This window comes from Impatiens glandulifera, chromosome 4, assembly GCF_907164915.1.
Source record: "Impatiens glandulifera chromosome 4, dImpGla2.1, whole genome shotgun sequence".
NCBI classification, from domain to species: Eukaryota; Viridiplantae; Streptophyta; class Magnoliopsida; order Ericales; family Balsaminaceae; genus Impatiens; species Impatiens glandulifera.
In genome coordinates this window covers 51,789,132-51,813,974 of record NC_061865.1, presented here as the reverse complement: position 1 = coordinate 51,813,974, position 24,843 = coordinate 51,789,132, and the positions used below count along the sequence as shown (strand labels likewise).

General features: G+C 31.2%; 3 protein-coding genes across 4 annotated transcripts; 1 reads left to right on the top strand and 2 right to left on the bottom strand.

Annotated features, from left to right (window-relative positions):
• Positions 1 to 5,500: 5,500 nt before the first annotated feature.
• LOC124933876 (alpha,alpha-trehalose-phosphate synthase [UDP-forming] 6-like) lies at positions 5,501 to 8,766 on the bottom strand. The gene is made up of 4 exons (XM_047474318.1): positions 8,630 to 8,766; positions 6,483 to 8,552; positions 5,951 to 6,224; positions 5,501 to 5,875 (listed from the first exon to the last, which is right to left on the bottom strand). Exons 2-4 carry the CDS (start codon positions 8,477 to 8,479, stop codon positions 5,591 to 5,593), a joined length of 2,556 nt encoding a protein of 851 aa, XP_047330274.1. The 5' UTR covers positions 8,480 to 8,552; positions 8,630 to 8,766; the 3' UTR covers positions 5,501 to 5,590.
• Positions 8,767 to 10,925: 2,159 nt separating this feature from the next.
• Positions 10,926 to 11,716, top strand: LOC124933482 (CRIB domain-containing protein RIC10-like). The gene is made up of 4 exons (XM_047473892.1): positions 10,926 to 10,983; positions 11,077 to 11,174; positions 11,265 to 11,373; positions 11,481 to 11,716. The coding sequence occupies exons 1-4, from the start codon at positions 10,926 to 10,928 to the stop codon at positions 11,708 to 11,710; spliced, it is 495 nt and encodes a 164-aa protein (XP_047329848.1). The 3' UTR covers positions 11,711 to 11,716.
• A 5,424-nt stretch (positions 11,717 to 17,140) lies between these two features.
• LOC124935686 (vacuolar fusion protein CCZ1 homolog B-like) lies at positions 17,141 to 23,020 on the bottom strand. 2 transcript variants are annotated; one of them, XM_047476102.1, is made up of 10 exons: positions 22,460 to 23,020; positions 21,752 to 21,845; positions 20,177 to 20,360; positions 20,032 to 20,070; positions 19,834 to 19,943; positions 19,622 to 19,717; positions 18,628 to 19,074; positions 18,385 to 18,540; positions 17,456 to 17,688; positions 17,141 to 17,381 (listed from the first exon to the last, which is right to left on the bottom strand). In XM_047476102.1, exons 1-10 carry the CDS (start codon positions 22,639 to 22,641, stop codon positions 17,351 to 17,353), a joined length of 1,572 nt encoding a protein of 523 aa, XP_047332058.1. In that variant the 5' UTR covers positions 22,642 to 23,020; the 3' UTR covers positions 17,141 to 17,350. The 2 variants fall into 2 exon arrangements, with proteins under 2 accessions (XP_047332058.1, XP_047332060.1); XM_047476104.1 differs by lacking the exon at positions 20,032 to 20,070 and having other exon boundaries at positions 22,460 to 23,019.
• Between the last annotated feature and the right edge of the window lie 1,823 nt (positions 23,021 to 24,843).

Below are 24,843 nucleotides of genomic sequence, written 5' to 3'. Positions count from 1 at the left end.
ATTTAAGTAAACTAAGGTTAATTAGATGATGAAGAATGAGTAATTTATATATATAAAGCTGTTTAATTTTCAAAGTATTCGGATTGTCGGGTCGAGAGATGTGTGATTAATTTGGATATATACGTGAGAGTAATGATTATTTGGGTTGGATTGTAGGTTGATTCGTCTATAAATGGTTAAAAATAAAATTAAAAATGCTACAGATATGTTTCGAACTTGAAACATAATAAAAACAAGTACAACCATAACTAGGTTAATAAAACTTTATATTTTTAATTCAACACTAAATTTAATGAACGCGGAATGTTTTAACAATATAAATTCAACTTTTTATCTAACTAATATATATATCCAGATTGTTGATCGAGATTTGTGGTTAATTTGAATATATATGTGAGAGAAAATGAATATTTGGGTCGGATTTTAGGTTTACCCGTCATAAACTTAAAACGGTTAAAAATAAAATTAAAAATATTACAAATATGTTTTGAACTTGCAACATAATAAAACATGTAAAATTCTTTAACCAACTAGAATAATAAAACTTTATATTTTTAATTCAACATCAAATTTGATGAACGAGCGACGTTTTATCGATATAAGTTCAATTTTTTAACTAACTAATATATATATATATATATATAGAGAGAGAGAGAAAAATGATTAGGTGAGGGAATGACTTGGCATAATCTTTTCGCTGAAAAAAATAAATAATTTATCTCTTTTCTCTCTTTCCTCCCATTTTTACATTTTCCAACCAATGAAGGTGGACAAGTCATTCCCTCACCAAATTTCCTCTCTCTATCACTCTTCATATATATATATATATAACCGGTTTGAGAGCTGTGGTTAATTTGAATATATATGTGAGAGTAAATGGATATTTGAGTCGAATTATGAGTTGACCCGCTCATAAACTTAAAACGGTTAAAAATAAAATTAAAAATATTACAGGTATGTTTCGAATTTGCAACATAACAAAATAAATATAACAATCTAACCAACTAGATTAATAAAACTTTATATTTTTAATTCAATACCAAATTTGATTAATGCAGGACGTTTTAACAATATAAGTTAACTTTTTAACTAACTAATATATATATATATATATATATATATATAATTAATTAATGATGCTTAATTTTAAAGTTTTCGAATTACCGGATCGAGAGCGGTGGTTAATTTAGATATGAGAAATGATATTCTCAACCACAAGTTAGCGAAAGCAAGACCACGAATCATACGTGGCCTTGCCAGCTAGGAGAGAGAAAAAATAAAAATAAAAATAAAATTGAAACTTTCTATTTTCCCCAAAAAAAACCAAAATCTTATTCTTTCTCTCTCCAAAATTGAAACTTTATTTTTTCCCAAAACCAAAACCTCACGACAATCTCTCTCTTTATTTTTTGTTTCAATTTCCCAAAACCCAACCCACTGTCGATCTTACTGAAACGTTTCATCGACTTCTTCTCTTCCGATCGATTGAAATAGAAAGTCTTTTTTCTTTCTTTCGTTTATCTTCCGTTCGAAATGATTGTCATATCAATATTTATGTTTAACGTTTATGGTTTAGCTGCCGAATCGATTTAGATTAGGGTTGTAAAAGATCTGGATCTTTATACATGACCTACAAATCAAATTAACATTACAATAAGATTATTGCTTTAAAAAAGAAATAAAATAGCCATAAAAGATCGTATATAAATTATTTCGGAGTCTGAAATCACCATAAAATGATGATTTCGGGACAAGAAATGCTGGTTTTAGGACTAAAATGCTAGTTTCAGGACCAGAGAAGCTGGTTTCGGGACCTGAAATGAGTAGTTTCGGGACCCGAAACGGCCATTTCGAAAAAAAAATATTTTTTTTTTCGAAGTGAGTGGTTTCGGGACCCGAAATGAGTGGTTTCGGGACACTTTTTTGAATTTTTTTTAATCTGAAACATTATAATGAATCTTAGAAAATTAAAAATAATGTTGTTATACTAGAAAATTTACATAATTAAAAATTTATTTACAATGTTACAATTTGTCCTTTATATCACATTTAAAATACAACCTACAATTTGAGAGATCTCAAATAATCTCATTTCTTCGTTAACTTGATCAATAAGAAGATCTGGATATCCATACATGACCTACAAATCAAATTAACATTACAATAAGATTTTTGGTTTAATAAAGAAATAAAATAGCCATAAAAGATCGTATAGAAATCATTAAGGAGTCTGAAATCACCCTAAAATGGTAATTTCGGGATAAGAAATGCTGGTTTCGGAACTAGAAATGCTAGTTTCGGGACCAGAAAAGCTGGTTACAGGACCCGAAATGAGTGGTTTCTGAACACTTTTTTGAATTTTTTTTAATCTGAAACATTATAATGAATCTTAGAAAATCAAAAATAATTGAAGATAATGCTGTTATACTAGAAATTTACATAATTAAAAATTTATTTACAATGTTACAATTTGTCCTTTATATCACATTTAAAATACAACCTATAATTTGAAAGATCTCAAATAATCTCATTTCTTTATTAACTTGATCAATAAGAAGATCTGGATTTTCATACATGACCTACAAATCAAATTAACTTTACAATAAGATTATTGGTTTTAAAAAGAAATAAAATAGCTATAAAAGATCGTATAGAAACCATTTCAGAGTCTGAAATCACCCTAAAATGGTGATTTCGGGGACCAAAAATGTTGATTTAGGGACCAGAAATGGCCATTTCGGAAAAAAAAAAAAATTTCCGAAATGAGTGGTTTCGGGATAAGAAATGGCTTTTTTTACAACCCTAATTGAAATTAGTTTTGCAGCTAAACCCATAACAACAGCCAAACATTATATAATCATACTTTCGGATCCCGAAACCACATTTTCGGGACCCATAACAGCCAAACATTATATAATCATACTTTAGGGTCCCGAAACACCCTATTTCGGGTCCCGAAACCACACTTTCAGGATCCTTAATTTAGTAAACATGATATAATCCCACTTTCGGGTCCCCAAACCACACATTTCAGGTCCCAAAACAACACTTTCGGAACCCTTAATTTAATAAACATTATATAATCCCACTTTCGGGTCCTTAAACCATTCATTTCGGGTCCCAAAACCACACTTTCGGGACCCTTAATTCAGCAAACATTATATAATCATAATTTCGGGTCTCTAAACCATCCATTTCCGGACCCATAATGCAGCAAATACACAATAATCATAGTTTTCTATCGTTAAAATCATTAAAATCATTAAAATCTCTAACCCTAACCGTAAAAACTTAAATGATCTTCAAATCATCAAAATTATCTACGATTCTAAAAGAGAAGATGTTATTTACCTTATCCTTTGAGATCTTGGAGTCTTGCATGGAGATGTACCTAGACCACCAGCCTGAAAAAATAGTATGAAGTGAACACGAAAACAGACAATGAAGTGAACATACACGAAGGAGTTCTCTTACCATTTTCGATCGAAAGAAGAAATCGGGGATGCCGGAGAGAAAAATTGCCAGAGAAGAAATCGGGGTTCGTCGGAAGTGATAAATGAAAAAAGAAAGAGGGGGAAACTGAAACATTTAATTTTTTTTATTTTTATTTTGTTTTATCTCTCTCCTAGCTGGCAAACCACGTGTGATTCGTGGCCTTATTTTCGTTAAAGAGTCGTTGTATTTATCAATACTCTTTAGATATATATATGAGAGTAAATTAAAAATGTTATCACATTTTAACCGTAATTCTTTTTCTCAGTTCTATATCTTCATTTGTGTAAATGCTCAGAAGTGATTGATAATATGACTAAAAAACATTTATAAGAAAAATTATTTAATCTAAATCAACATATAAAAAAACATTTATAAAATATATATATATTTTTAAATAAAAAAAATAAAAATCGTCCAAAGTTGTGGTTCCAAATAGTCCATTATATTCTCCTTGTTTTGTTACTATCATTTGTTTCTCTTCTCTCTAATCTTATTAATATAATATAAATAAAAATAAAAATGATATGGGACAGAGAATTTAGAAGAAATAATGAGGATAGAATAACAATATGATTAACTAAAAAATTAATAAATTTTATTTTTTATTCTTTTCAACCACAAACATAAACGTGTGATGCCACCTCATTTTCTTTCATTTTTTTCCCGAATTTCCTTTATCTATCCTCCTCTTAATATAATTACATAATTTGAAAAAAATTTACCTTCATTTCCCCTAATTATACATTTATTTATCTCTTTTATCAAATTTATTCTATTTCATCTCTTTGTTTTTCAATTCAAAATCAAATTTATCTTAGTAAAATTCAGATCTATTATGTGTCAAAACAACAATTTTTTTTTTTTTTTTATGTTGGTAATCTCTTTCAGTGATCATTTCACTACTACTACATACATTGTTTCTATGATACATCTACAAATATGTTCTTGTGAATATTTAAAATGGTTAATTAGCTACATTTCAGGTACCAAAAGTTCGGTGATAGGATGAGCTAACATATCCCATTAGATTCTGAGATAAGATTGAATAATAAATAGGTATGGCCTTTGCCATCCCTAGCTAATAGTATCAACTATGAAAAAGATCAAGTTAAAAGTAGAATTGAGAAATGATGTAAAAGAAATGTATGGATGGGGTTAACTATGAATTATTAAGAATTTTAAACTTTAAATGAAACTTTTATAAAAAAATAGATTTAATACCTTGAGACTTTAATGATTTATTTTTTTATTTTTTTTGTATTACCTATAATATCTTATATAATTTTGTAATATATATAATATTAATAATTATGAATAGGTGTGTTTAATATTTGGTCTCAACCGAATATCCGACCGAATTCGAATTCACCGAATTTGAATAAATCGAATTCAAATTTCATTTTTGGTTTTCGAATCGAATTTCAAACCAATTCGAATTCAAATACGGTTTTTGAGTTTGAGTTTCAACTCGAAACCAAACCGAAAACTGAATTCATTATTTTATTATTTATTCTTCCAAACTTAGCTTAAGAAAAAGTTTAAAATAATTAAATTAGAATATTTTGAACTCAAATTTTAAAAATAATAATAATGTAACTAAAGCACCAGTGGTCTAGTGGTAGAATAGTACCCTGCCACGGTACAGACCCAGGTTCAATTCCCGGTTGGTTCGGTTTTTGAATTGACAAAAAAATAACCAATGAACACCCCTAAGTGTGAACCCAAATATAAAATGTTAATACTTATTTATATAATTATAAGTTCTGATTTTTGTTATTTGTTTCTTAACTATGATTTAAAATTTAGTTTGATTTATTCAACTAGAATATTAATATTACGATTAATTTATTTTAATATAACAAATCTAGAAAAAAAATTAAATGATAAATAAAAACATAACAAAGTGTAGATTTTTTTAATATGGATTTCTTATACCAAAACAATTATCATTTAGCATAAGATTTAAGATTAAAAAAAACATATTTTAATATAGAGTTTTCTCATAATTCCAAAACAGTCCAAGTATTATTCAAATTTTTATTTACAAGAAGACTGAATTGTAATGAAAAACATCAAAATTCTAATACAAAGTCTTTTAATACATTGCTTGTTCCGAAACAGAGGCCAAACCTTGCATCAACCTAACAATTTCACTTGCATCGTCCAAATAATACTTAGCTTTGCTCGGTTTCTTACCAACCGTACACGCAAAGACTTGAGCATTCGGAGCCATCGATGGCCCCGATACAGAACTCGCGATTACCTCAAACATGTCTTCGTCCGAACGATCATCTCCTATACACAAAACAAAATCCGGCGTACTTCCCTTCTCTTGCATTGTATTTAGCAACCGTTTTGCAACCAAACCTTTGCTCACGCCCTAAGAATCGGGAATATAAAACATCAAACTCGGTTAATGTTAAATTCAGACATGTCTAGGACATTGTTTTATTACCTGTGGCTTAACCTCGACTATGCTTTGTCCACTTTTGACTGTAACAGGTTCATTAGCGAGAACACTCTCGAGATGATCTAGAAGTTCTTTGGCTTGACATGATCCAAAATCATGATCAGCATCTGCATAGCACCAAACTAAAGATGTTTCTCGGTCTTCGATTGTTGAACCGTCGGTTGTTTCGGTGTAGAGTCGCATCACGGGCTCAGCGATCTGCTTCCAACCGCAATCTATAATCTGCACGCAAGTTTCCCATTCTGTATCGCGCTCCATCCTTGCAATATATAACATAGAAAATAAGCTAATTGTTCCAGCATCTCATTTCGCTGGCTCAAATAATTTTTTGTAGATGCAAATATTTCAACCTTCGTGTAAATATAGCCACATATTATGTTGAAAAAACTTAAAATAACTTGCAAAAAACAATGTTTGCGACAAAATATGAGACATTTTATAAGTTAATGCAATCTATGTATTTGCATAATCATTTAGTTTATAAACAAGACAATATAACAAAAACATAATCACTAACCTTAGGTAACAACCATGCTCCGCCGCGATCCCGAGTTTCTCGCACGAAGAAAACCAATTGGACAAGGTGTCGCGCCTTTTAGCACTTACCATGATAACCATATTGTTCTTGTCTCTACACAACATGTTTAGAATACCAACTGTCTCAAAACTTGGGCTCTTATCGATAGAGGATTGAGGCATCAATGTACCATCGTAATCGAAAAGAATGGCACGTTTCTTCGATCTCTTATACGCGCTATTTATATACTCCATCGATAGTTTCTTAAAATTCGGATCGAGAGCCACGACCCTAAAACTCAATCCAAACCCGATTCCCCAACACCTCCGCCTAGAGTGGTCCTTACAAGTCCTCTCTAAATCTTGAAGAAAACTTCGAGCCCAATACCCGACATCGTGAGTGCTCACGTATTTATAATGTTTTTCGTGCCTAAGATGCTTCTCGGTGTCGGACATCTCCAAAGCCGCCACCATCGCCTCCGCCACCGCGTCTATGTTCCACGGATTAACCCTAACCGCACCACTCAAAGACGGGGAGCACCCAATGAATTCCGAGAGCACCAACATGCTCCTCTTCGGGTCGGGTTCTCCCGACCCAAAAAGGCTGTTAAGCCTCGAGTTTCCTTCCCGACTTATTACATACTCGTAAGGGATGAGATTCATCCCATCCCTTACCGCAGTGACGAGACAACACTCGGCCACTGCATAATACGCGACCCGCTCATAGAACTTGAGTGGGTCGTCGATTAGGATAACCGGGTCGTAACCCGGTTTCCCAAACGAGTCGTTTATTCGCTTAACCGTGGCGTAGGTTTCGGATTGGATTTCTTTAACGTCCTTTCCTCGACCTCTCGCTGGATTGGCGATTTGAACTAGAACCGCTTTTCCTTGCCATTCAGGGTTTTGGGCAAGGAGTTGTTCCATGGCTAATAGTTTCAAGCTAATGCCTTTGAAAATGTCCATATCATCAACCCCTAATAGCATTACCCTTTCTTTATCATGAAATTGTTTGATCAAATCTGAGACTTTCGATTCAGTCTCCGGCAAGCTTAGAACAGATTGAAGTTGACCCATGTGAATTCCAACCGGGAGTATCTTGATGCTAACAGTTCGACCATAGTACTCCAAACCTATGTAACCACGTTTCGATTCATATGATAACCCTAGCATCCGACCGCAACAGGAAAGGAAATGTCTGGCGTAATCGAAAGTATGAAATCCAATCAAATCAGAGTTGAGAAGTGATCGAAGAAGTTCTTCTCTAATGGGTAATGTTTTATAGATCTCAGATGAAGGAAAAGGACTGTGAAGAAAGAACCCTAGTTTTACTCTGTTAAATCTTTTCCTCAAAAATGTTGGTAAAACCATAAGATGATAATCATGAACCCAAACATAATCATCTTCAGGGTTTATAACTTCCATGATTCTATCTGCAAAGATTTTGTTTACAGAAACATAAGCCTGCCATAACGACCGATTAAACCGACCACCCAAATCCGGCGACAACGGTAACATGTAATGAAACAACGGCCATAATTGCTGTTTACAGAATCCATGGTAGTATTTTGTAAAGAGATCAAACGGTAAGAAAGTAGGAACACATTTGAATGTTTCTAGAAGGATTTGAGAAACTTCTTCTTGATCATTTAAATGAATTTCTTCTTTTAAACAACCAACATAAATAACTTCTCTGTTTTCATCTCCTAATCCGTCTTTTAGTTGTAGAAGAAGGGAATTTTCATCCCAGTTAAAGATCCAACCTTTAGTATTGTCTGGTTTACGATGAACCCTAATTGGGAGCTGATTTGCTACTATGATTATTCTCTCCGGCGAGATGGATGAAGTTGAGATTGTTTCAGATGGGTCATCGTCAAGATCGGAGATAATACCGGGTACTGTCATAATCCGAGGAATTCTATTACTGACCCGACTGAAAGACGGCGCCGGAGACTCGCCGGAGGCAAGTTCTAGGAGATTTGAGTACGATCTTGATACCATTTTCACACCACCAGTAAATAAAAAAGCTTTCTTTTTAGCAGCAACAGCAGACAAGGAATCGATTCTCCATTATCTGAATGAAAATGAAGGATTGAAGATGATGTATGACGATTTGAAATCAAGAATTGAAAGATTAGTTGGAGAAATTACCAGTTAAATTGACAAATCGGAATAATCAAAACAGAGCTTCTTGAGTAATTGCAGGCATGGAGAAACTAGAGAGAGAAAGTGATAGTGAAGAAGAAAAGAACAGTACTTCTCTCTCCCCTTCAAGACTTGTAATTATTTATTTCAAATAAATCTCATCATTAGTTTATATATATATATATATATATATTAAATAAAATGATGAATTTTGATTATTGAAGTTTTAATATTTTATTTTAATTTATTATTTACATGATATATAAATAAATTTTTAAAAATTTGATAGTCTCTATCTATCAAAAATTAATAGTTAAGTTAATGATATTAATTTTTTTTTATTTATTTATAAATAATATGTATATATTAAGTTAACGAAGTTTTAAAATAATTAGATAAAATCTCAATTTATATAAAAAGTTTCAAATGTTAAAGTTTGAAAAAAAATATTTAAAATTAGATCATAAATATCTTAAAATTAACCGTTAAACATATGAAAAACCTATGGTTGGGTTTATTGTAAATAAAATTGAGAAGTGAGGATTACCGTCGGATTAGATTACAAATTGACGGTGGGGTGGGGGAGCGTAGTTAAAAGGCACTTAGTTTGGGGACCACAGGATCACTTTTGATAAAATTCCACGTGGCTATTTAGAGTCTTCATTTGGTATTTGTACTCAAACAAGTTAGTGACATGTCCTTTATTATTATTATTTCCTTTAAATACTTATTTTTAAATTAAATCAAAAAATTTAAATTTATCAATGAAAAATATCCTACCTAAATTAGTTAAAATTTAGGTTCTCTTTGAATCTTTATTGTTAAGTAATAGTCTAACTAATATAGGTAACTTTTAAATTAATTATATTTTAAATTAGATAAAATTATAAAACTGGTATTTTATGGGTTAATTGAGATTTCAGACTATTTTTTCAAATCTAAAATTATTTATAGTTAAAGTTATAAAAATTAAATTTTATCATAAAAAATTTAGATGTCATTAACTGATTATATATTTCTCATTTATAAATAAACAAATAAATGTTACATGTTAACTATCGAATTTTAGCGAGAAAGAATTTTGACTACCATTTCGATAGTTAAATCCTCTGTTCATTGAAATTAATAGTTTAATTAGTAATATTAAAATTTTATTTATTTATAAATTTTATGTAGATAATAAGTTACGCGGCGTTAAAGACAAAATATTTTTCTTATAAATTAAAGAAAAATAAGAGGTTCCAAATGGTAAAATAAAAAAAATGAGTCATAAATTCGGGAAATTTGACGAAATGACCTTAAAGATGGGTCTATTTGATCTGTTGGTAAATTATAATTTTTATTGCGTTCGTGGTCTTTTTATTTTTTTTTGACGAATTTGCCCTTGTAGCGAAACGCTAAGGGACTTAGCGTTTCGCTAAGTGGTAATGTGTGAAATGTCCAGATTACCCATACTATTTAATATATCCCAGCCTATTTTTTTTCATTTTTTTTTTCTCCTTCTCTCTCTTCTCCTCCTTCTCTCTAAATTAGGCGGCGGCAATCGGCGGCGATCGGCGGCGACGGCGAAATCCACGACGATGAGCTCCACGACGAGCACAAGCACGGTTCCACTTGGTACGTTTATCCTATGATACTTTAAGTTTATTATTGTTGTTTGATTTATGCATCTTCGAATCTGTTGTTTAGGGTTTACTTTCTGTTTCGCTAAGTGCATAGCGTTTCGCTAAGTGTTTAGCGTTTCGCTAAGTGCTTAGCGTTTCGCTAAGTGCTTAGCGTTTCGCTAAGTGCTTAGCGTTTCACTAAGTGCTTAGCGTTTCTTTCTTTCTCTTGTTTGGTGTATTGAAGAAGATTAGCTTAGTTAAATTTGTCATGAGGAAGAAGATAGAGATGGATTAGTGTCGTAATGCAGGGATTAGTTGCAGAAGAAGAAGAAGTAGGAACAATTATTGATTCTCTTGGTCTTTAGAATCAAAGGTAGTATCTTTTTCTAGCTAGGCCAATGTTTGTTTTTTATTCCATGATTGGATGAATCATTCATGAATATATACCAAGCTCCTTCTGCGGGCAAGTTACCGTTGCAAGAAGCATCATTTCTTCTGTAATTTTACAACTTTTTGTGGCTATTATTCATGGACATTGTTTATGTTATTGGGTTTGATTCTTAACTTTTGATGAGAAAAAGGGGTTAAAATATGTTCTGTTTTTGACAGGCATGCCGAAGAACCTCCTTTTGTAAAGGAATTAAGGATTGATTGCTCTTTTGTCCTGAGGATTGGAGTTTTCAGTCCGTATCATATCAATGGCAACCAAAATCAAAGGGATCCGTAAAGGATTTAAATATATATCACAAATCTTTGGTAATTCCTGCATGCAAATGGCAAACCCTCTTTCCTTTTTCTTTTCTCCCTTTTATCATAAGTCACAATAATGATTAAGAATTCTTCTTGCAGTTGTGAAGGATCGTGAGTTGGATATTGGGTATCCAACAGACGTGAAACATGTGTCACATATTGGCTGGGATGGATCCACTGGTAATGCTCCCGGTTGGGTATGTTCTAATTCTTTCTCAATTTGTGTAAATCCAACTTCAATTATTGTCCTTTAATTTGATGATGATATGATGATGATGATGATATAGATGAACGAATTCAAGACATCGTCTGATTTCTCGACAACCTCCATAGGCAACATTCATGAGCTAAGAGGCGGTTCCAGTTCCATAATCTCGTCAACATGGGCGTCTCAAGGTTTGAAAAAACAAATAATTCTAGTTTGATTGATGACTTGATTTAAGGAACATATTTAATTTTGAATCCATATTTGTTTTCTTTCTCTTTTCTGGTGGGATATATAGATTTTGAATCCATGGACAGCCAACCAGTAGCTGATATATTCAAAGACACGCCACCAATGGATATGCCAGATATTCCTAAGAAGCAAAAACGGAAGAAATCGAAGTCAAGTTCCTCATCGTCGACGTCTACATCCGCATCTTCGTCAAGATCGTCTCGAGCAACTGCAAAATTGAAGGCTAAATTCGTCGATGAAACTGGCAGACAAGAAAACAGAGATGTTGTGTTATAAAAGAAGATACCATGCAAATCTTTTAACTAAACCTTAATATTTTGACCAACAGATGAAGTGTTTGCAAGAACAAGGATTGAGGAAAATTGTCAATGTTTTATATATTGTTGTAAATGCTCTAATGTTTTCGGTTGCACAGAGAGCCAGAGCTTTGATCATCATTTGTCTCCACTAAAATTGAAAATAAACATTTAAGCCTTCCTCCATCAAAATTTCAGCACGCGTTTCGCTAAGTGCATAGCGTTTCGCTAAGTGCTTAGTGTTTCGCTAAGTGCTTAGTGTTTCGCTAAGTGTTTAGCATTTCGAAATGGATATATTGAACCCTATTTATTATTATTATTATTATGCATTGTTAAGCTATCTAGAATTTGTTTTTAATCATATATAAAAACAATCAAAATAAAAAGATGATGAATGTCAAAAGTACTGAAAAAAGGAACATTATATATTAATGCCACAAGAAGCACACAAGTTAAAACAATTATATCTACATAGTCAAGTTTAGTTTAATTGTCTCTAACAACCTTATAAAAAGAAATAATGAACTGTATTTGCTGCAACAAACTCGTCATCATCTTAATCTTAAGTAGCATTCACACACACATAACTAATAATAATAATACATCATTTCATCCATCCCAATCTAAACAAAGAGTCTTCATCATAAAGGTAACAATAAGTCGCAAAGCTTAGTATCTGTACTCATGGGAGTGATGATCTTCAAAAAATGGATTATAATTATCGCTCATCATCTTTGACTCCTTATCAGTCTGCATCATATGCAAGAGATTTCAGTGAAATTTTCAATTAGTCGCATAAAACATTTTTTTCATACCCTTATCCGAACAAGGTCTAAAAAAGAAACGTCGTTGCGGGGATAACATATAATAACAAAAACAATTCTTTACAACTAAAGAAACAAAAAGGTAAGCACTTAGCGAAACGGTAAGCACTTAGCGAAACGGTAAGCACTTAGCGAAACGGTAAGCACTTAGCGAAACGATAAGCACTTAGCGAAACGATAAGCACTTAGCGAAACGATAAGCACTTAGCGAAACGATAAGCACTTAGCGAAACGATAAGTACTTAACGAATCTTCCCTGAAACGGAACCAATATGAACCAAATAAGAACAGGTTAAATCGAAGGGTTTGAAATGAAGATAAGATAATGGAAACATTAACATAAATCGAATTAGGTTAAGGTTTGAAATAAAGATATTCTTCTCCTTTTTTCTTCGACCTTCAAATCCTTAGAATCCTTCATCTGCATTCAAAATAAGTTTAGGGTTAGAGTTTGAAATGAAGATCGTGTAAATTAAAACATAAATCGATTTAGGTTAGAGTTTGAAATCAAGATCATTTAAACCCCGCCGCCTCCGTCGCCGTAGCCGCCGCCTCCGTCGCCGCCGTCAAAGAAAGAACAAGAGAAGAGAGGGAAGAGAGAGAAAGAAAATGAAGGAAATGGAAAAATTAGAGTATTTATACTAAACCTAATCCACTTAGCGAAACGCTAAGTCCCTTAGCGTTTCGCTACAAGGGCAATTTCGTCAAAAAAAAATAAAAAGACCACGAATGCAATTAAATTTATAATTTACCACCAACTCAAATAACCCAATCTTTAAGGTTATTTCGTCAAATTCCCCCTCCCCATAAATTCTCCCTCCAGTTTGACCATTTTTTTGACCTTTTGAATTTATGATTACTTTCTAAATTGGGTAGATTTCATGATTTTATAAATAAATAAATTAATATAATTAATTTGATAGCTATAACTTGTTTTTAATATAATTGATTTATTATTATTTTTTAAAGTAATTTTATATAAATTTTAACTTGATTTGGACCTGCACTTTAATTTGAAATAAAATTATGTTTTAAACATTTATCGAAAAAAGTTATAATGATTTGTTTATTTGTTATTGGAAGTTGTAAGAACCAGCTTAATTAAAAAATTATTGGTTACAGTGGGCTAATAATAAGTTCAAACAGTAAAAAGTTAAATTGGTAAATCAAATGAGCGGTTCAAAGGAAGAGATAAAAGTTAAAAAAAACAGCTGTATAGTGGGGTTTATACTTATCCCCACCATATTGTGGGCTCCATTTGTACATGTGCAAAAAATACAAAGCACTTGTAGATGCTCTTATTTTTTCAATTTATACTCCCTTTTTTTCAATTAAGATTTATTTATTACCCTCTACTAAATTTAATGTTTTTTAATAGGAATAAAATATTAAAAATATTAATAAAAATATTAAATTATTAAAATAAATTAGTCTTGTGTATATCGTCGGCTCTTGTAATTCAATTCCACCGGCAGTGCATCATTTCCTCGGACAACTGTCTAGACCAGGATTTTGTTCGGACATTTGTTTCATATGTAAGTTTATTTGAATAAAAAAGATTCCTTTATTCTCAAACTTAATTATTTATAATTATCAATTTAAATAAAATAGTAAGTAAACAAGTCAAATATTATGCATTTTATTATAATAATTATCTAGCATTAAAAAAGTAAATGATTCTATTACTATATGGTGACCACATGATATATTGACTTTTTATGTCAACTCTTTTTATCAAATTTTATTATTTTTAATAGGAAAGCAACTTTCAAATTCTTATAAATATTACTTGTAATAGATTATTTAATTGTCACTTAAATCCTAGTCTCTTAATTGTCATTTAAAAATTTTGGTTGACACAATTATATATTTATTTTGATAAAATAAAATATAATAATAATAATAATTAAATAGAATTATGACATAATTGGAAAAAAATATATTAATGATAAATATTAATATATATTTAAATTAGTTACATCACAAATGCATACGTTCTAAATAAGATTTATTCTTTATTTAAATAATTGAATGTAACATCATTTTATTATATAACTTAATTCATTAATTAAAATATTAAAATATTTTATTTAAAAAAAAAAAATTTATTTTATTATTATATATTATTTTTTTAAAGTATTTTTATAAAAAAAATTAAATCTAAAATAACTCAAGTTATTTAAATAATATGAATCTAAACAAACCCTAATTTAAAATAAAATTTACCCAAATTAGTAAGTTGAATATTTTGATTAAATTTGATTCATTAGTGAAAGGTCAAAACAAAATTATTGAAGTATGTAACAAAAAAATAGTGACATTAAAAAAGTATGACCCTTAAAATGTTAAAAGTTTAAATGACAAGACAGGGAATGACCTTTAGATATGTATGGATAAGGCTCAGACATTATTAATAATTAAATATTTGTTTTTCATTCTTATCTTTTCGATTTAATCACGCGGCTTGTCTTGTCATGTTTTATTTATATTTTATTCACCTTCTTCTCTATGCCGACCACGTGGACTCATCACTCAAGCTGGTATATCATTTATGTTTCCAGTTTTTTTTTTTTAAATATTATATATATATATATTTACAAGATAACCCATTTTTTTAATAACTTATACTCATAATTAATAATTTTCAAATATTTTTTACTTAATTGAGATGGTTAAATATATTTTCAATCATTAACTTAGCCAATTTTAAATAAATATTTCTCTTGAAAAAAAATGATGTTGATGGTAATGTTATAAGGTGTATCATACCTCATTAATGAGGGTAGCATATACATAAGAATAGTTGAAGCATTTAAATCTATCAATTCTTGTATTTATTATTTGTTATTTATACTTATAGTTAAAGCCCAACTAACCTCAAATAATAATAAAAATAAAGTTAAATGTTAATTGCAAGTTAAGTATATTCCCACATTATCCTTATCCTTTTTTTTCAGTCTTTTGCACGGAAGGTTGTATAAAGGATTGGAAGAATGAATTTGGTTGCTTTGTTTTGACGGAGGAATTTATTTTATATGGGTAATTTTGTAATTTGTCCTTTTACTTAAATATGTCAGTATATTATAGAGTCGCACCTTGAACGGTTTTACTAACAACTCAATATAGTTTTGAAATATCAGAATGGAGAGTTTAAGGTTAACAGTTTGATCAACAACACGACAAATCGAGGTTGTGTCATTTTTTTATATCCTAACACAACCACTAAAGTCGCAATAGTTAATTGTGAAAAGATTTGAATTGGAACCAATCATTTTTCAAATATGTGAAAATCAATTTTAAATATTTCAATTAATAATTTAATTATTTTTTTTAAAACTAGTTAGGAGATTTCAAAAATTAAAAATAAGTTTTATAAATATGAGAAATAATAAAATATAATAAAATTATATCATATCACATTAATTTTAATTTTTAAATTTAATGTAAATTATTCTCATTTTATTGTGGAAATTAATTCTTAAAATATACAAAGTAACACTTATTATTTTTATACATAAAATATTTTTATTTATATTGTATTACTCTCATTTATAACATATTAGAATATTTTTTTAGTTGTAATAAAAAAAATATATTTTAAGAATAAATTTTTTAGCAAAAACTCATCGACAAGCGGAAATACAACTAAATGAGTTGTATGAATTAATAAAAGTTCGTTTATAAAAAATTGACTTATTTAATATTTTTATTTTAATAAATACAGTTATTATTTTTAATTAAATATTTGTTTTTTCTCTATATTTATTTTTATTAATTAATTAATTAATAAATTAATTAATTTGTCTCTTATTATTTATTCATTAATTTATTTTTCTCTTTTAATTTATTTTATTTTTTAATATTTTTTAAAGATTTATTTTTTAATATAAAATCAATAATAGTCTTTCAATTTAATTTTTTTATTCAAGTTTATAATAAGAGTAAACTAAATTATTGAGTTATTATTATTTTTTTTTGTATAATGAATTAATATTTATTATTATTATTCATAATATCAAAATATTACTGTAATAGGCTTTTAAAGAGACTAAACAATTTTAAAATAATCAATTTTAATATAATAAGAACGTAAAATAATAAAAAGAAATAAAATTAAAATAATCAAATATCAAATGCTAACATATGAATAAAAAAATAGATAATTAAAGAAAAATCAATTAATTAATTAATAAATAAATAAAATTAAGAGAAATTAATTAACTAAAGAAAATAAAAAACATTCAGAAAAATATTACAGAATGAAATAAAATTAAAGAAAAAAATTAATTAATAATAAATAAATAAAAAGAGTAAAATTAATTAATAAAAGAAAAAAAGGAGAGTAAATGAATATTTAATTAAAAAATATATAAATTTAAAAAAATTAACTTTGTTTATTAATCTTAATGAACCTATTTTTTATGTACTAAAGAACTTTTTTCCCTAAAATTAATACAAAAATAAAGAATAAAATAAATTTAAACTCTTACATTTTTTTATCAATTATAATTTGACACATCTTATCAACTTATTATGATATTTCTTATTTTCTTTATTATTTTATACTACTCTGGGAAACAAATAGCTTTGGTCAATTACATACAAAATTAATATTTTAAGATTCATTTTCAGAGTGAAAATTACAAAAAAAAAATAAAACAGAACAAAATTATACAATTTCTATAACAAATTAAATGCAATGTAGTTGTTATATAGAACATGCATTTATTCTACGATCTTAAGAAGGGATGATGATGATGGATTCAACTAAAGAAAAAGCTTTAACATCTGAATTTCTAATCCAACGAAAAAGCTCCATTGCAGTACCTGTAGAAAACATGTAGTAAAGTCAAAGAAGACGATAAACTTAACAATAGATCGATAAATAAAAAAAAAAAAACCTGTTGCTGAACTTTTCCAAAGCATCAGAGGCATAAAGAAGTGTCTCATTAGCTTTCTCTAAAACCATATAAAGTTCTTTCCCTCTTGTTACTCTTGCAATTGCCCACGCATTATTCTTCGCTCTAACCGATATTTCCAAGTCCTTTTCTTGCATCCGATCTCCATCCCATTTTCCCCTCTTCTTTTCCGTATCAACCTCTTCTCTCAACTTGCTCAAGGCAATTAACGATTCCTGCAAATCAAAAGTCAATTTCGCAATCACATTAATGAAATCCCAGTGGTGGTGGTGGTTATACACAATCAAATGAGCAAAGCATAGAAATGATGTGATTTTCAACAAGTTAAAGGATGCTTCAAATTCCATTCAATTTCTTTGGAATGAGTTGAAACGTTTTTATATCCTTCCCAAACCTGTTATTATATATTTTGTGATGCTTTCTTTCAACCGACAATACTTCATCTATTTTTGCTACTAATGAAGAAGAAAATATTTATCTTGAAGGATTGACTCATGTTGGTACAAATCCAAATTTGTACAAATCATGAAGAATTCAACTACTTAATCATCACTGATTCAATGCAACTTATATTAACTAGAGAAAAAACATATTCAGCAAACAATCAAGTCACAATTTGACAAATCCTTGGCTTTCATTTCATTTAGAAAGTTTGTCCAACCAGCCCATGAATTCTGTAAATGGGTTAGGTCTTCTTGTTTTCGGAATGATATTAGTGTTTATAATCTCCTTTGCACTATTATAAATTTTTGTAATTTATCTGCTCTCATCTGTATAATATTGGTTCTCACAAACAAGTATAGGTCAAACATTGGTTCTCACAAACAAATAAGAACCAATCCTACAATCGAACAAGGATTCGTCAACAGAAAATCAACATAGATTTCTACATCAAGGAGACGAGAGCTAACCTTGGTTAGTGTAGTCACTTTAGCAGGTGGAGAAGCCCTTGATACATTTCTGTCACAATCGACCAGCAAGTAACGGTACCCACTCACATGATACGCATTCTCCCCTCCCCATCCTTTCGATAGTTTCTCTTCAACTCTTAATATTTTCAGCGAAGCCTAGAAGAAGGTTGAACAAGAGAAAATAATACAAACTGAAACATAGAAGATTCTTTAATGTTGAAAATAAAAGAAAAGAAGTTTTACATGTTCGAGCATTTGCTGCTTCAAAATGGAAATCCCTTGCTCCACATTAGAAATGGAAGTGAAGGGAATTAAAAGGATTATGGTAAGATTTCTATGCTGAAAAGGACACATATACATCTTCTCTTCTGTCTTCTCAAGCCATATAGTTGGGGCGTTAGGAACCGAGTTACCAGGTTCAGTTCCCCAAATATTAGTCACTAGAAACCCATCTTTTCCTTTCATCCATTTTCCAGGTTGCAAGGGCCTAAGAACATGTGTACTGCGATCTCCACATAAAGATGAATCATTTGAACCAGGATGATCAATAATTGAGCCAGAATTGGCTGCAACAGCTTGAGAAGCCACAGTCCCTTTGCGTAAATAGGACCAAGAGCTAGTACTGCCAGAGGATAAAGCACCTAGTGACAACCTTCGTACAGAATATGCAAACAAGCTCATACTGTCCTCCTGAGAAACGAACATGGTCAAAATTAGAAACAAAGAAACTCACACTTTTTTCTTCTGTTCTTTCTTTTTCTTTGAGACATGGTTTTTTTCACTGGAAGAGGCTTAGCTATCCATCGTTATGACCTCCCACTTCAATCAATATGCTTTTAGTGGGAATCAAACATGAGACCTCAGCCTCTTTGTTTAAGACTCTTAGAGGTAGTTTGATCTTGAATTATTTGAAAAAAAAAGTTGTTTGATAAATGAGTGGGTTAAAACTACAAAAATGTGTTCTGCACTTAAAATTTATCAAAAATAAATATAGGGTATTTTGGTATTTTGATTGATGAATTGAGTGATTTGATAGTTTAAAGGATATGTGATGTGATAAAGGGGTTTTCGAAATAATCAAATATTTCAAGATCAAACAATCTCTAATACCACTTGAGCTACCCTGATTCGGTGATATTATTCACATTTAGCACATTGGGATAGGGCTGTTCTTTAAACATTGTATATTTTACTTGAGAAAGATGAAACTCAAATGTAATGAGGAAAAGAACCATACAGGAGAAAGAGTTGTGGAGACCAACATGTTTCGGAACAAGATCATTGAGTAGCATGATATGTTCCCAGCACATGATTCCAGTACCCTGATAAGTGACTACCGAAGAAAGTTGAAAACATTAAACATAAAATTATACTTTTGTTGCAATCTTATAAGATGCTTTAAAGTATGTCAATTGTCAAATTACAAAAAAAAAGAAAGTGAAGATCTACCTGAACTTCAATGGCAGCTTCACGCCCCATGGTCAACATCTGTACAGTTCCTCTTTCTTTTAAAGAATCGCGGAAATTAGGTAGCTGCAGTTTCTTCCCGACAAAGAAATCTGCTTCAAAGAGAAAAACCACACATAAGGCATTGCCCCAGTGACAGAATTGAATGGAGACCAGTTGATACAGCAACTGCAGCATTACCCAGGCAGCATAAATCCAAGGAAGACCGCTTTCGAAGTGCTGAGAATTAGTGGCTTAAAGTGAAACATTTTATAGAATGCACTAACAGCTCACATAAACAAATACACTATACGGCTCACATAAACAAATACACTACGCATCTTACCACTTAAGTAGTCCATTATGAAAGAATGTAAACAAGATCGGGCAATTCCTCCACCCGCTTCTTTATCCAGCAACGCTCTAACAGGTCCTTGAAACATCACAAACAGAGAGTGAATTTCCTTGAGTACTCTTTTCAATGCATCAATTCTCCATATGCCTTCAGACTCCACATTTTTCTCAATTACCTAGAAGAGCAGCAAAAGTTATTTTTGAAAATACATTAGGTAAAGCATGACAGCATTAGATGATATACATAGTCTAAGCATTGTGGGCCTATTTGTTATCACATTTTATGATCGGATCATAATCCAAAAAGAAAAAGGAAATCTACAGTAGTTGTGTTTTCCAAAATTATAATGATCTAAAAAATTATCTGGATCACTATGTTAAAAATAATCTGGGATCATGATCCAAAAAATAATCTTTATACCAAATGAAGCCAAAAACCACACAATGATCCAGATCATGATCAATAATCATTATGACAAACTAAGCCAAAATCAAAGTATAATCTGCTTCCAGAAACAATCTTATACAAAAAAAAATCACATTCAATTTAGCTTTGATGATTTTCCAATGGGATCGTTGTTGTGACCGAGATTGCGACTATATACAAATTTCCAAATAAGTTCAGTGTGGTGGATTTCTTTCTTAGTTGTGAGCCAATCAACTTAAATAAAATGAAATCCAAGAAACAAACACAAGAACCTTCGTTCAGACAGGTTAGCAGTATCAAGTTCAAAGAAGCATGATAGACCTTTAACTAAACTACAAAAGCAAATTTGAGTTTTTTTGGTATCAAGTTTTTGGCAAAGTGACCAAAAATCAAAAATAATTTGCATTTGGGAAAACATGGTTGTCTAAGAAAATGTCTGATGTTGTCTTCAAAACTTTCAACAACTTTTATACTAAAAAAAGGCCAATTACAAGTTCCAAATGCAAACAAATCACTTTCACTTTTTATGACAATTTTCAAATATGATTTGATGGTAATTATGACAAAATACCACTTTCAGACTGATAATTTTTCACATTCAAGCAAGAAAGTACAATTTCTTCTTTTTATCCCATTTTAAATCAGAGTATTAACTTGCTTCATGAAATACTTTTCTATTTAAGCTACAACTTTGCATAAATTAAATGTCACAAAATGTGACTTGTTGGAATGCGACTTAATACAAGCAACTATCCAAAGTACAAAAAAAGGTTTAGATGAAGAAAACTGAAAAAGAGAGAAAGAAAAATACCTCAAACATAAGGTCAAATAATATTCAAGGATAGAAAATTGAACCAAAACTACTCAAAGAGTAATAGCTGTGTGGTAAATGCATCATGAGTTACTTAATTTATTGGATATGAACATAATGCCCATTCAATGTCTGCATACAAACTGAAATCCACCTGAACATACACATACCCAAAAGGACAAAAGCAAATAAGGTAGGTCGAGATTAAAGTAGGCGACCCACAGAATGGTGAAGTACAAAATTGTTTATGACTAACATAACAAGTTAATTATGCATCTAATAACTGCAATAATAACCGCCAAATAATTCAAAAGGAAGAAGCAACATACCATCACCATCCAGATATCTGGTTCTGCCTCATAAAATACATGGGAATGCAATTCTGCTTCTATGACATCGCAAGCTGCCTCCGGTGAGAAAATTCTGCCAAAATGACTCATGAGTTTTCTCCATAGTGACAGTTAATATGTTATCAAGGGCTTCATATGAACAATGAATACAAATCACCACAAAAGCTTGGACACTTAGTGGGAAAATGAATTGCTATAAGAATATCTCATTAGTCATTACAATAAACTTAATAAGACATTAAAGAGAAGAATTCAAAACGGTTGCGCATAAACTTGAGCAACTGTAGAGAAAATATTTTACTGTCCTGTCAGAGGTAGTAACAAATATCAAGTTCCACAAAGGGCTAATCCATTTTTGCCTACTGTAACGAGTAAGAAACATTGCTAAATCAAATAACCTTTTCCCTCTCATACACACATTCAAAGCCAAATCACAAATGGAAGCCTAAGAGTATGTCATGTTTTCCTGATGAAATTTCCACCTATCTAACCATTGCACAGACAGAAGTTAGCAAAAGAAGAAGAGCTAACGACTTGTTTTCAAATACACTAGACATCAGACACTCCTATTCATCAATAGTGATATCTAAGCTCTAGCCGAAGCTTATTCAAGTTGAACTAGTCCACTTTATGATCAAATATTGTAAGAACTTGTAATTGATTCAAGCTAAAACATACTGGACTAACCTGGTAAAAGTGATAAGTCCTTCACTAAGCCCTACGACAGAGAGTTGAGTTGAAATAGGTAAATCAGAAGGAAAAAAGAATAATATCTTATCCAACTCCTGTCCTTCATATTGCCCCCTTCTCAAGTCAAACATACATATTTGTGTGGATTCAGTGACAGTAGCATTCGATGACAACCCCATCTTAATTAGCAAATCAAACACCTTCGAATACGATTCGAGATGACCAGCCAACAACTCAGATTCGGCTCGATGAAAGAGCTTTGTAGAGCATGAATAGCGGTCGATGAGAAAGAAAGAGATCGGGGATGAGAAAACGTCAATTTCAGTTGCGTCCAACCCTAAATCTAGAGCTTAAACAGAACACGCGAATGGGAGTAAGTAGGATGGTCTGGTAGGTTACTTGCAAAAGGATAACATACTTCCATGGATGAGAATCAGAATCTGAACCAGAAAGTCTCGATTGAATGAAACCCCAACATACATTCAACGCTCTGAATGGATGGAGAAGTTTATCACCGCGACATGCGTAGAGAAGACCAAGAACTGGAAGGTAAGCTTGGTATGATTATTTCTTTCTTTGGAAACTATTTTTAAGTACTATAAATGAAATTATTTTATATTTATATTACATTTGTATATGATAGTTAATATTTATAACTTTGAATAAATTTTTAATGGTTAAAATTATACAAAATGTTAACTATGTTTGAAATAAGGAATTTATTATTTGTGTGGAATTGATAAATAAATAAAAGATGCACTACCATTCATAGTCAAAACTTTGGATTCGTTAAAATTTGCTAGTTCTATCCCCACAAGATTTTAGAATAGTGGAACCCTAGTTCTTTCCACCAACCGGTGATTATAATTTTAGGAAATAAGGGCGAAAGTCAAGAGCATCTCTTGCAATCAAACTACGATTGATCTTTCAAACCCCTCAATTTTCAGAAAACTCTTATCCATGGATATACTTAATAAGCTCGTTTTCGTGTTATGTGATTATCTAGAAAATTAACCCTCGAGAGAAGGCTTTTGAAAAAGATCTGAAATAAACCCCTAAAAGCCAGCCGAATCCGTAATTTGAGAAATGACGTCTCATTCCTTTTTGTATAAGAGAACAGAGAGCACTAGACTCAAGTCTTCAAAAAAATATATATCTATAAAAATCCCTTGCAGGTCAAGGTGAAGTCATCGTTTACACTCACTCGGGCGGCTACCTTGATGACTATTGCAAGAGTAGAACGTATTGATTCCTCTTGATACCCAAGGGACCAAAAAATATATAAAACACTCCTGTGTAGGTTGAGGTGTTGAAATTACCGTTTATGCTCACTTGGGCGGTTGCCCCGATGTCTATCGCAAGAGAAAAACGTATCGACTCCACCAGATATACCCGAAAGTCAAAGTGAAAAAGAGAAAATTTTCCCAGCCGAAAAGTTGAAACTCTCTCTGTGATTATGCCCAGAATAATTGAACTTTTGAAGAATTGCGGCCCATGACAAAAGCAACCAAAAATATAATTGAACATGAATTTATAGTCACCTTCCCCGATTATCGTTTGCACGAGATCGAATCTATCATCCATATCCTAACATAGGAGAATAAGGAGCTCGGACTCTTTAAAAAAGAGACAATCCACATCAACACAGGAATGCTCGTGTCCTAGCTCCGAACACGTTTCGAATCCAAGTCCCCCTATTACATGGGTAAGACCAAAGTTTTTTCTGCTTTCAAACCTTGTTTGAGACCGAATTAGGAATAGTCTGTTCCCCAAATAACTTCTCTTAAAGCTCCCCGCCTTACAAATCAATAAAACAATTGGTTGATGTGTCAACCAAGTTATGAAGAACACAACCATTCCCTTAATTCCCCAAAGAGTCGACAACTTCACCCAGCTGTGAAGGACACTTTGCAAGACTAGAGGAAAAACTCTATAGAAAGTTTCCTAAGTGTTAAAATCCTCACAAGGTCAACGGTTTTAGCCCAGTTGCGAATGACACTTTGTCAGGTCCAAGAAAGATAAAACTGCCAATCAGGACAACTCTTCTCATGAACAACCCCAGCGGAAGTAGGATATTCAATCAGCTATGAAGGTCACTTCGTACAAGACCTTTCTAAAATTCCTACTTAATAGGCACAGAAGATCATTGTTATGATTCTTAAAGCCCTATTCCAATAGGCATCTATCTAAGTTATTGTCATAACCTATCTCCAACAGATTGACGTCTACATGGGTTATTGTTATAACTCATCCCCAGCAGGTTGGCGACTATAAGAGTTATTGTTATAACTTATTTCCCTCAGAGTGAGTGTTCTCGCTTATCCCCTACAAGAGTAAGCCCTATCTCTTGATAAGTATCTATACCGGTCATTGTTATGACC

Bases quoted from the DNA above. Each gene is read 5' to 3' on its own strand.
- LOC124933876 (XM_047474318.1), bottom strand. From the start codon at position 8,479: ATGGTATCAAGATCGTACTCAAATCTCCTAGAACTTGCCTCCGGCGAG. The intron at 6,225-6,482 runs GTTAGTGATTAT...ATATATTGCAAG, and splicing joins GAGCATGGTTGTTACCTAAG to GATGGAGCGCGATACAGAAT. The intron at 5,876-5,950 runs GTAATAAAACAA...CCCGATTCTTAG, and splicing joins TAGTCGAGGTTAAGCCACAG to GGCGTGAGCAAAGGTTTGGT.
- LOC124933482 (XM_047473892.1), top strand. From the start codon at position 10,926: ATGGCAACCAAAATCAAAGGGATCCGTAAAGGATTTAAATATATATCA. The intron at 10,984-11,076 runs GTAATTCCTGCA...TTCTTCTTGCAG, and splicing joins ATATATATCACAAATCTTTG to TTGTGAAGGATCGTGAGTTG. The intron at 11,374-11,480 runs GTTTGAAAAAAC...TGGGATATATAG, and splicing joins GTCAACATGGGCGTCTCAAG to ATTTTGAATCCATGGACAGC.
- LOC124935686 (XM_047476102.1), bottom strand. From the start codon at position 22,641: ATGGGGTTGTCATCGAATGCTACTGTCACTGAATCCACACAAATATGT. The intron at 21,846-22,459 runs GTTAGTCCAGTA...TCATTTTGGCAG, and splicing joins GGACTTATCACTTTTACCAG to AATTTTCTCACCGGAGGCAG. The intron at 18,541-18,627 runs GTAAAACTTCTT...ACCTTCTTCTAG, and splicing joins AGCAGCAAATGCTCGAACAT to GCTTCGCTGAAAATATTAAG.